Source organism: Sinocyclocheilus rhinocerous, unplaced genomic scaffold, assembly GCF_001515625.1.
Source record: "Sinocyclocheilus rhinocerous isolate Xijiao unplaced genomic scaffold, SAMN03320098_v1.1 scaffold851, whole genome shotgun sequence".
Taxonomy (NCBI): domain Eukaryota; kingdom Metazoa; phylum Chordata; class Actinopteri; order Cypriniformes; family Cyprinidae; genus Sinocyclocheilus; species Sinocyclocheilus rhinocerous.
In genome coordinates this window covers 56,420-67,568 of record NW_015624573.1, presented here as the reverse complement: position 1 = coordinate 67,568, position 11,149 = coordinate 56,420, and the positions used below count along the sequence as shown (strand labels likewise).

The window sequence follows — 11,149 nt, the reverse complement described above, 5'->3', positions numbered from 1 at the left end:
ATTGTTTAGAGTGATCAGATGCATTTTAAATAATTGCTAAAAGCTTCATTGACCAAAAAATGAACTTTTCACCAAAAAACAAAATTCAGCAGCACATGTGAAAGTGTGAATGAGTACTAGTCAGGTGAAATCACTATCATATTATTTAGATTGTAAGAGCAGTCTGATTGCTATAAAAGGAGGGAAGAAGCGCTTCCAATCATTGTGTTCTTGTTAGCAATGTTTACCTCCAAAGACACACGTGCAGCCATCATGGCATTGCATCAAAATGGCCTCACATGCAAGGAAATTGCTACAAAGAATATTGCACCTTAAAGAACCATTTACCGGATCATCAAGAACTTCAACGAGAGAGGTTCGACTGCAGTGAAGAAGTCTTCAGGATGTCCCAGAGTGTCCAGCAAGCGCCAGGACCGTCTCCTCCTGAGGAGTCAGCTACGGAATCGTGTCACCAGCAGTGCAGAGCTTGCTCAGGAATGGCAGCAGGTTGGTGTGAGAGCATCTGCACGCACAGTGAGGCCAAGACGTTTGGATAACGGCCTGGTGACAAGAAGGGCAGCAAAGAAGCCACTTCTCTCCAAGAAAAACATCAAGGACAGACTGAAATTCTGCAGAAAGTACAAGGATTGGACAGCAGAAGACTGGTGCAAAGTTATTTTCTCTGATGAAGCTCCCTTCTATATATATATATATATATATATATATATATATATTCCTGTTTTCAATGAGTGAGGTCGGCTACTACCGTTTTATATCTAAACATTTTTATGAAGCTGACCTACGAGCATATACGCAAACCAAAAGGATCACACATACATGTGTGATGTGTGTACATAACTGCCATCTTTAAATTATGAAGTAAACGTAAACCTACTCTTTAAATGGGATATTTCAGAAAAGTCAGATGAGATAAAATCGAAATAAGACATAACTGCCATCTTTAAATGATAAAGTAAACGTAAACCTACTCTTTAAAAAGGATATTTCAGAAAAGCCAGATGAGATAAAAATCGAAATAAGACCAAGATAAGAACGAAAATTGACAATCAATCCATCAACACATACATGACTCAAATCTGTCCTTGCTTAAAGAAATCGGCATTTATGATGTGATATTAGTATAATGGCGATGGAAGCATGCTCAGAGTTACAATCTAGCTCTATATGATAAATATTATCTTTGATAGATTATCTCTAATTGATCAACACTGTTATAGCATTACAAGGATGATGTGTCTAAAATTCACGTCTGTCAGTTAGCAACAGCGCGGAAAAGTCCAACCTCGCCCTGTCTCCATTTAATCCTGCCTTGAATCTACAGCAGGATCCGTATTTAAACTTTAACATAGCTCCATATCAATAAACGCCATCACACAGAGACAGATGTACTAAAAAGGGTCATTTCTCAAACTACTCACTCGGTTTATTATCGCTGAAGTGGTTCGGTTCAGCCCATCTCCTGCTCGTGTCCCCGTACACAAACTTCACGAGTGTTTTTCCTGCAGGAGCGGAAGTGGCTGTATACGTCACTGCTTCAGGTTAAATGTGTCTGATTTTTTCTCTTTCGGTTCTCTCATTTTCATTCTTTCATATAGGCACTTTTAAAATAGTAATTTTTATGTTTTTGTCCTGTTCCTTACGTTGAATAATAAGCAGAGAATCAGGTACGTGGCCCACCTTATAAGTTTCAAACAGTTTCATCAGTATAAAATGACCTTACAAAAAATATAATAATAATAATAATAGGCCTAATAATAATGAATAAAATAAAATAAAAATCGTGTATTTACTAAAATAAGTGATTTGTAAAGAAAAAAATAGTAATAATAGGTTATTAGTCCCAATGGTAATCAAAAATAAATTAAACAAAATGTCTGATAATATTTATTTAGTACCATTGTTTATTTCCTTTGATGCTAACTATTAATTAATTCATAATTAATGCACTGATTCTTGAAACATGGAACAAAACAGTCTAGTAGATAAATTTTTGTTAATTTATAGTATACACATGTATAGTTACACATGCATTAAATGCAAAAGCCGTTTTGGATTGCTAGGACCTACGTAAAATTATGAGGAAAACAGTGATTACACAGATCTACAGGTGAACTTGACTCCCTGGAGACAGATATGAACAGGATAAGCATAACAAAATTTCGGTATTCAGAATGCCTGTTAGCAATTCTTTGAATTTAGAGAATTCATAGTCTTCCATGTTCATATGTGTTTCCAAACGGTATAATATGATGTACACAATATTTAATCAAAACATTTATATGCTGACACTCTGTGTCTTAGATCTAATAGCCTACCAGGAACATATTTAATTATAAACACAAAAATAGGTTGAAATAGGTCTGGGCACACAGGGAAGTGCAGCTATAGGCCATTTTGGCCACATCATCTATGAAAATTTGCATCAGACTTTATCAGTCAGTTGACAACAGGATCTTTTTTACAACAGTCAGCTGTGTGTTTTACATCCTTTTACATTTATGTTCTTGCCGAGTGCATTTTCTTTTACCGGTGTCTATGGTTGTATAAACGCTGATGAGGTGCCCTTCAGAAGTTTTTAAACTGTTTTTCTCACGAGTCTGGTTTTGGGTATGTGGCCATGGAAACAAATATTAGTAAAAGTCCAAGTTGTTTTATATGTTTTACTATTTTATATACTGATTTATATATTTTATATTTCAAATGAAATTGATAGTCTGAAATCTTGGATTTTTAAAGTGACCTTGAGATTTAGAAAGATGTATCAGTTAGTTGACAACAGCATCTATTTAACAACATAGTCAGCTGTGTGTTTTCCATCCTTTTACATTTATGTTCTTGCCAAATGCATTTTCTTTTACCAGTGTCTATGGTTGTATAAACTTTAATGAGGTGCCCTTCAGAAGTTTTGAAACTGGTTTTCTCACTGGTCTGGTTTTGGGTATGTGGCCATGGAGACAAATTTGAGTAAAATTCCAAGTTGTTTTTTATGTTTTATTATTTTTTTTACACTAATTTACATATTTTATATTTCAAGCAAAATGTATAGTCTGAAATCTTGTATTTTTAAAGTGTCCTTAGGTTTTAGAAAGATATAAATGCAAAATAGATTTGTTTATAAGACCCAATTGTATTATACTCCAGCCATGCTTAATGTGAGTAAATGATTACACTGCTAAAAAATGAAAAACACCTAATGTCTACAGGGAGTCTAGGACCACCAATGGCGAGTATGTTATTGTTATATAGCTGTATTTTTCATTTACGTCTCTTTGTGTATGATGACTTTTATGTGTATCCTGATATGAGCTCCTCATTCTCACAACTCTCACAATGTCTTAACCATAGCATGTATACAAATTACATGTTTTCAAATTCCCATTCCCAAATCCAAATGCCATAAGGAATGGGAAACATCAATGAGATTTCAGTACTATTCAAATTAAATGGAATATGTGTGCAAATATTTAATTAGCCTTTACTTTCACCAGTCTATGATCATTAGGCTATCTCAAACAACTGTGTCAACAAGTATATCCATACATTTATAAAGAAAAGAGTTGTAAAACACATCCAGCAGTGTCTTTTCCACAGTTATGCTGCTCTATAGCTTTTTTTCATCAGATGATTCAGGATATTGATGTGTCATAAGGAAATCCTTCTTAGGCTGGTTTTGACTATATAAGTGATGACTGAAAGTTTGAAGACACACTTGATCAGAGGAGAAAGATGGAAGCTCTGAACATTCTTCTCTGTCTGCTTCTAACTGCCTTTCAGCGTAAGATTACAATTTATTGTCAATGGAAAATCTTTTGAAAACTGTACAATTTATTGAAAACAACTGCTAGCTTGAACTTCCAGTGTTTCACTCAAATATATAATTTCTCAGTTCAAAGAGGTGACTGTAATCATAGACTTAAAAAAAACATTTAATACATTGCACATACAGAAAGACAAACTTTACATTACATTAAATCTCATGTCTGTTTACCATATTACAGCAAAAACCACTGTGTCATGGTCATGGACAACAGGTAAATATCCTTCAACATTTTATATTGTGTGCTTTATGCATATTTTCATATGATTTTGAAACTTACATTCACATGATATATTTATTTTGTTTTGTATAGATTACTGGCTGTATTCCACGGAAGATCCTGCATGTATCTATCTATCTGTCTCTGTCTGTCCGTCCGTCCATCCGTCTGTCTATCTGTTATATAAAATAGGGTTAAAGTGTCATAATTTATACACATATAAACCAGGTCATCATGAGGAACATTTGGTCAGAGCATTGCACCAGAGTATACTAACAGCATATAGTTATTATGTCATTACATGCCTGTAAGAACATCATACTGACAACACAGAAAATTATCTTATTTATGGAACACAGTTGCTTTGCTAAAACTTTTTCACTCAGATGATGTATACTTTCTCAGTTCATAAAGCTGACATGAATAATAACGGCTAACATCTCTTTCTCTGTTCTCTAGATGCCTATTCATGCAGGTATAACTGTGGATACCACTTTGGCACTTGTTCATGTACACACTCCTGTCAGTACTATGGAAACTGTTGCTATGACTTCGACAGTAAGTTTCTCTAGAATCGACACTTCAAGATTAAATGCTACACTCAAATAATTTCCCATATGCTCAAAATGTAATTTCCCAAAATTGAAATTGATTTCTCTTCCCTTTATACAGGCTACTGCTCAATGACAACCGACTGGCCAGATACAACAGGTGCACCTACATCTTTCTTATCTGTCTGTCAGATTCAGACTTTTTTCTAGTTCCCTGGGAAGGAGGATGATATCTTTGTTTCTCTCTCTGCTAGCTTCCTCCTGCATGTATAACTGTGGATACAACCTCGGCAGCTGCTCATGCAACTACAACTGTCATTACTATGGCAACTGTTGCCCTGACTACGACAGTGAGTTGATCAGACACTTCAAGATATAGATAGATGCAAATATCTATTGTACTGCATCATCCTCTGTGATTCCAGAAATTTTAATGCAGTTTTATTTCTTCCCTTTACACAGTCTACTGCTCTACAACAACTGACTTGACAACTACAACAGGTTCACTTTCATCTATCTGTCTGTCAGATTCAAAACATTTCCTGGTTTCCTGGGTGTTTTTGTAGTCATATTAATGCCTTCATGGATAATATGTGTTTTTCTCTCTTCTAGATTTGCCCTCCTGCAGGTATAACTGTGGATACAACTTCGGCAGCTGCTCATGTGACTACGACTGTCGTTATTATGGCAACTGTTGCCCTGACTATGACAGTGAGTGCCTATTGATCAGACACTTTAAAATTAAATGCTGTAAACACAATTACAAATCTTTCCTGTAGAGCATATGAATCATTGCATTTCCTGGGATGAAATGAATTTTGCTGAATCAAAAACTTGGCTTTACTTTTATCTCCTCTCTTTACACAGGCCACTGCTTAACGCCAACAACAACTTTCGAGATAGATACAACAGGAAAAGGTGCTGCTGCTGCCATTCATTTCATTTAAGTGACACTTATGACATTAAAAAACATATACAAAGCCAGAAATTATTCCAGCTTTGCTTTTCTAACAAAATGTACACACTAACAGGTAAAGTGACTCAATGATGTGTACATCATCACACACATACTGATGATTTCTCTCTGCACTAGCTCCCTCCTGCATGTATAACTGTGGATACTACGCTAGCAGCTGCTCATGCACTTACAACTGTCATTATTATGGGGACTGTTGCCCTGACTACGACAGTAAGTTCCTCTTGATCAGACAGATGCTTTAAGATGAAATAGTGTAAACACAAATACAGATCTTTCATGTGGTCATCGAATTTCAGATGAAAGTAGTAATGAAATGCATTTTGATGAATCATAGCAGAATTGTGGCATTACTTTTCATCCCTTCTCTTTACACAGACTACTGCTCATCGACAAGTGAAACTCCAGTGACCTGGGATGAAACAACAGAAACAACAGGTGCTGCTGCTTTTCATTTGAGTGACACTGATGAGATTAATGACATGAAATTGATAAGTTAAATGTACAAGAATTTCTTTAAAGGCAGTAATGAGTCCAGAGTGGCTTTTCTAGCAAAATATACACACCGATATTTACATTACGATATATTATAACACAATAACATATATATCACAAACCTATTGATGACATTATGAACATAAAATCTGTTTCTCTCTCTACTATAGCAGGCCCCTCCTGCATGTATTACTGTGGATACCATTTCGGCAGCTGCTCATGCAACTACGACTGTCAGTTCTATGGCAACTGTTGCTATGACTTTCACTGTAAGTTTCTCAAAAACAGGTGAAACAGCCCTTAACCAGTCTAACATAAACTGTACTAGATTATGTACAGTATAATGTGTGATGCATAAATGTACAAATTATGTTTTGAAGAACGTGCACGCTGCCATTTTCCATACAGTGAAAGCGTACTGCGACCAAGGGCTTCATTTGTTTGTAAATTATTATTTATTAAAAGACTTAAACATGATCCTTCTGGTTCATACTCATCCAGTTTTATGTCCTTCTCTTTATTCAGGGTATTGCCCATCATACACAACAACAGGTACTGCTGTCACTAGGTTTTTTGTAATGCCTGAGGCTGAATTCACACAACATTTGTATCTCATTCTGATGACACTTGTTTGTAAGTGTAAGATTTAACACATATCTTTCTTTAGATACACACCCTGAGTGTGGAGGACACCTGTATGGTTCTGGGCTGTTTTCCAGTCCAAACTACCCCAGCTATTACCATGACAATGCCTACTGTGTGTGGCATCTCTCTGCTCAGCAAGGACAGAGGATCTTCCTGACATTTGCTGATGTGCAGTAAGTGAGAGATCAGTGGTGACTGGTGCAATGCTGGTGGAATAATATTTGCTATTTGCTAAGTTGATGAAAACATCACATTTATATACACTATAATTTATCATTTAATCTAATACCATAGTTTATTTAATATATAATTTAATGTAATTAATGCAATTATTACTAAAAAGAGTTTTTTGTGTTTGTACGAGTAGTATGATTATTGCGGAATTTTTTTTACAGTTTATTTATGCAGAACCATTAAAAACCAATTCCAAATGGCTCACTGAATTCTAGAGTGGCTTAAAAAGTTCATCTTTTCTGAATCAGGTACCATTCTGCCTGTTTCTTTCAGATTGGAGCGCTGCTGTAACTGTGACTACATCACAGTATACGACGGCTCTTCCACTGGTCATCCACAGCTGGGAAAGGTCTGCTTCAATGACACCACACCCCAGGTGTTTCACTCTTCTTCACGATACTTGACTGTTGTCTTCAGGAGCGACTACTCTGGTGTCAGCCATGGTTTCAAGGCCCTTTTCACAAGCTCTCTCACTGAAGATCAAGGTAACGCCCTTTAAAAAAAAATTATATGTTCTATGAAGCATAGCTGTCACATGTATTCCATCCTTCCTTTGACCATATTGGAGTTTTCTCTTCACAAAATTAAATGCAGTCCGTAACTTTTTTTGGCTAAAAATGATCTGAAATCAATCTTTGTGCAAGTACATAACCAGCCAGTGTTCAAAACTGTCTCCTTACCTTAGCCCGATTCACAATGGTAAGCTTGTAATGTTTTCTAATTTGAGTGGCACTGGTAGCCAGTGGTAGGTTTTTGCGGCAAATACAAGCATGCCGCCATTCGTCTTTGCGCCATTACGTCACGTCTGTAAATATAAAGAATGAGCGCCGGCAGTAGGCTATATTGCATGTGAGGATGCTGCAGGTGGCGGATCATTTATAGCCTTTTCTCACAGCAGCTGGAATAATTAAATTTATCATTTTGATGGCAGATTGTAATCCAGAAAGGATTGTGTGTTAATGAAACACTTGTAAGTGACTCAAATTTTATAATTTTACATTTTTAAATGTGCATCCCAGATATGTGGGATTACACAAGATTTGTATTTCAAAGAGAACCAGTTCTAAGGAACATTAATTTGCTTTTTGGGTTAAAAGAACGATTTATTGTAATGCTTTTTTCCCACAGTTGGTCAGAACAAAAGTGGCAGACATGTTACTTACTTGTTCAGCTGAAAATATACTGTGAAACTTCTTATTTGGGTCATGCTTCCAAAACATAGAATCTGTGATTCCTAAGTACTGTATCCACACCGGTGTGGTGACTGACAGCCGCACATCAAAACATTAGATTAATCTGCACTGAGGAGCTGTGCCAATGCACAACCCAAGTAAAGAAGATAATTCCACAAATAACTACAATTGCAGGTTTCAAACTGAGATAGTGACATAGAGGCAAAACTTACGGACAGCAGCTTTAAATTCATACTTTAAATGCTTTACAAAATTACACTGAGGAGATGAAATTCTCTGCTCTGCAGGTCGTGTGGATTGTTCCACAGACAACATGGTCATTGTCATTCAAAGGTCTTACCTGAACTCACTCGGGTTGAGTGCAAATGACCTTTATGTAGATGACCATCTTTGCAGACCCTCCATTAGCAGTACTGAGGTTGTGTTCAGATTCCCACTTGACGCATGTGGGACCGCCAAAGAGGTATGACCTACACATGTGCCAGATCCAGTATGGTTTCAGTGCTGATATAAGGGGTGGTATCTCGGTTTTCTTTTGCCAAAACTGAAAATTATCATGTTTACCACACAACATCACCCACCCTCTCTCTCTCTTTCCCTTTAGATGATGAATGGTTATGTGTCATACACCAACAATGTGAGGGCCTCTCAGTCTCAGTCAGGTGAAATCACTCGTCAGTCACAGTTCCTGCTACACGTGGGCTGCCGAATGGAGCCGGACACCATGGTGCAGATATTCTACAAGGCCAGGGAGAACATCAATGCCAACATCACAGGAATGGGCCGCTTCAATGCCAGCATAGCCTTCTACACCTCCAGCAGTTTCTACTATCAAATTTACGACTCTCCATATGAGGTGAACCTGAATCAGTTTCTGTACGTTCAGGTCGAGCTAAACAGGCATGACAACAGTCTGGATCTCTTCCTGGACACATGTGTAGCGTCTCCAAATCCCAATGACTTCAAAGATCGCTCCTATGACCTGCTCCGTAACGGGTGAGACCTTTTCATTCTTAAATGTGACTCCCTCCATCATCATATCATATGTAACAGTGGAATCAGTTGGGATCTAGGACAGTATTTTAGTCAGAATTCTGTTGTTCCTAGTCTTAATATGTTCTTCTACTCATTTGCAAAAATGGCAGAGTTTGACAGTATATCAAACTGTATCCAAATTGTATTTCTCTTCTTTCGTCTTTTGTAGATGTCACAGAGACAACACATATTATTCCTACACCAGCGGTCATCACTACTACGCTCGGTTCAGATTCCAGGCTTTCAAGTTCCTCCGGACTCATGCCTATGTGTACCTGCAGTGTAAGGTGATCATCTGCCCCAATAACGATTACAACTCTCGCTGCCGGCAAGGCTGCCGCTTCCGTCGCAAGAGATCCCTTGACAGCACCTACCACACCAATACTGTGACGCTGGGGCCAATCAAACTCAAAGGTCAGAGGCCATTAACGGGTATCATTTCTAATGAATTTACCTGGCAGTGTTTGATGTGTTAATACTGAGATTTTCCTAATGTCTGTCCATTCATTTCTGTATCTGTCAAGGACAAAGGCATGGTGTGAAGGATTCAGAGAAGTCAAAGGAATGAACTGGAATGGAAGGAATTAATAAATCATCTACTTGATCATCAGCTTTATCATTACTATTAATCAATCTTTATTAACCACCCAGCAAATGAACTGAAACACAAATTGTATTTCTGCAATTCAATAAAGCATTTCTAAACAGCAGTTCTCATGTCTGCAGATGTTTATATTCTCTTGCATTCCATTCATTGTGTTTATGTTGCCTGAAATGAAGAAAGATAATGCAGGGTACGAAAGACAATGACAAACATGGCATTTCTTGCTCAAAACTTGTTTTGTTCAAACCCTGTTACAGTTAAATGTTTTAGCAGGTTTGGATGTTATTAATTTCTATATTAAAATTAATTTTGATATTTTTGGTTTAGTAACCAATTCTCACTATATTATTCTAACTTGTTGCTTGTTAGCATGCATATTACTAGCATACTGCCCTTTTATTAATACTTATAAAGAACATATTAATGCCTTATTCTGGATGACAATATTTCAGATCCCTTAATCCTATCCAATACCTAAACTTAGTTTACCTAAACTTAGTTAATAGTTAGTTAATAGTGAGAATTGGTCCCCAAACTAAAGTGTGACCAAAATAAAGTAAAAAAAAAAAAAGGGTGAAACAACTGTCCTGATATAAGAACAAAATTCTTAAAAATAAAATCAATATAAAAGATAACCAATATCAAAGGTTCATAACCATAGGACACCTACAGTACATGAATACAGAGAGTGCATTTCTACGAACTTAAGGGATTTCCATTTATTTATCATGGACACCAGTGCCAAGGCCAGATCCTCTAGGACCTCTATTCTGTGCCTCCATCCAATGGTGTTATCATAATAAGCCTATATCAATGTGGGTTTTTGAATTAACAATAAGAATTAGGGTTACAACATCAAACTTAAAGATGCATTTATACTAACTAGAGTTATTATACTTTTAAACTCTCTGGGGCGCTGCTCTGTGGCGACCTGCAGTATGTTTCACGTGCGGCGTTTATTGTGTTTGTTGTATGTTGGTTTTTTAAAATATATTTTTAAATAGTCTGTAGAAGTGGAGAGGGCCTACGCTTCGCAACTATGGAGTTATATCAGTGGATTACCGGACTTATTGTTTGGATTTTAAAGGTTCCATGTTGTCAAAACTGAAATTTCCTGGCTTTTTTCATGATAACTGAGGTCTAGGTGCTATGTAACTACCATATAAGTTTCAAAACAGTCAAATGCACACAGCCTGCATAAAGTAGCTGTGATTTTTTACGAACCGTTGTGACTTCCGTAAAAAGGTGTCAGAACTACTGTCACCGCCTTCAGTCACCACCCCGAGCACTGCGCACAGTCCCACTCTCCTTTTGCCAAACCCCCAGACAACATCGCGTCCATGCCATTGCTGAGCAACAACAACACGGAAACATGTCGA

The 11,149-nt window shown here is 36.9% G+C and overlaps 3 protein-coding genes across 6 annotated transcripts in view; 2 read left to right on the top strand and 1 right to left on the bottom strand.

The window, feature by feature from the left end:
* The window catches only part of plekha1a (pleckstrin homology domain containing, family A (phosphoinositide binding specific) member 1a), a 32,593-nt gene extending 31,051 nt beyond the window's left edge, over window positions 1-1,542 (bottom strand). For 3 of the 4 annotated variants that reach the window (XM_016557835.1, XM_016557845.1, XM_016557862.1), the window contains exon 1: window positions 1,419-1,542. The gene's annotated coding sequence lies outside the window, so the exon portion shown is untranslated. The remainder of the gene's footprint in view (window positions 1-1,418) is intronic. The other variant, XM_016557854.1, reaches the window with a different exon arrangement.
* Window positions 1,543-3,701: 2,159 nt separating this feature from the next.
* Window positions 3,702-11,149, top strand: part of LOC107744682 (deleted in malignant brain tumors 1 protein-like) — a 17,608-nt gene continuing 10,160 nt past the window's right edge. The window contains exons 1-17 of the mRNA XM_016558493.1: window positions 3,702-3,775; window positions 3,999-4,031; window positions 4,131-4,163; window positions 4,497-4,595; window positions 4,710-4,748; window positions 4,843-4,938; window positions 5,201-5,299; window positions 5,456-5,506; window positions 5,682-5,777; window positions 5,943-6,002; window positions 6,230-6,328; window positions 6,585-6,611; window positions 6,727-6,877; window positions 7,212-7,423; window positions 8,440-8,594; window positions 8,736-9,127; window positions 9,336-9,580. Coding sequence (XP_016413979.1) covers window positions 3,727-3,775; window positions 3,999-4,031; window positions 4,131-4,163; window positions 4,497-4,595; window positions 4,710-4,748; window positions 4,843-4,938; window positions 5,201-5,299; window positions 5,456-5,506; window positions 5,682-5,777; window positions 5,943-6,002; window positions 6,230-6,328; window positions 6,585-6,611; window positions 6,727-6,877; window positions 7,212-7,423; window positions 8,440-8,594; window positions 8,736-9,127; window positions 9,336-9,580 — 1,936 coding nt within the window. The 5' untranslated portion in view covers window positions 3,702-3,726. The remainder of the gene's footprint in view (window positions 3,776-3,998; window positions 4,032-4,130; window positions 4,164-4,496; window positions 4,596-4,709; window positions 4,749-4,842; window positions 4,939-5,200; window positions 5,300-5,455; window positions 5,507-5,681; window positions 5,778-5,942; window positions 6,003-6,229; window positions 6,329-6,584; window positions 6,612-6,726; window positions 6,878-7,211; window positions 7,424-8,439; window positions 8,595-8,735; window positions 9,128-9,335; window positions 9,581-11,149) is intronic.
* Window positions 8,811-9,869, top strand: LOC107744301 (CUB and zona pellucida-like domain-containing protein 1). Its single transcript, XM_016557875.1, has 3 exons — window positions 8,811-9,127; window positions 9,336-9,580; window positions 9,691-9,869. The coding sequence occupies exons 1-3, from the start codon at window positions 8,841-8,843 to the stop codon at window positions 9,732-9,734; spliced, it is 576 nt and encodes a 191-aa protein (XP_016413361.1). The 5' UTR covers window positions 8,811-8,840; the 3' UTR covers window positions 9,735-9,869.

Excerpts from the sequence above, each read along its gene's own strand:
- LOC107744301 (XM_016557875.1), top strand. The coding sequence starts at position 8,841 with ATGGAGCCGGACACCATGGTGCAGATATTCTACAAGGCCAGGGAGAAC. Across the intron at positions 9,128-9,335 it reads TATGACCTGCTCCGTAACGG|ATGTCACAGAGACAACACAT; the intron begins GTGAGACCTTTT and ends CGTCTTTTGTAG. Across the intron at positions 9,581-9,690 it reads GGGGCCAATCAAACTCAAAG|GACAAAGGCATGGTGTGAAG; the intron begins GTCAGAGGCCAT and ends GTATCTGTCAAG.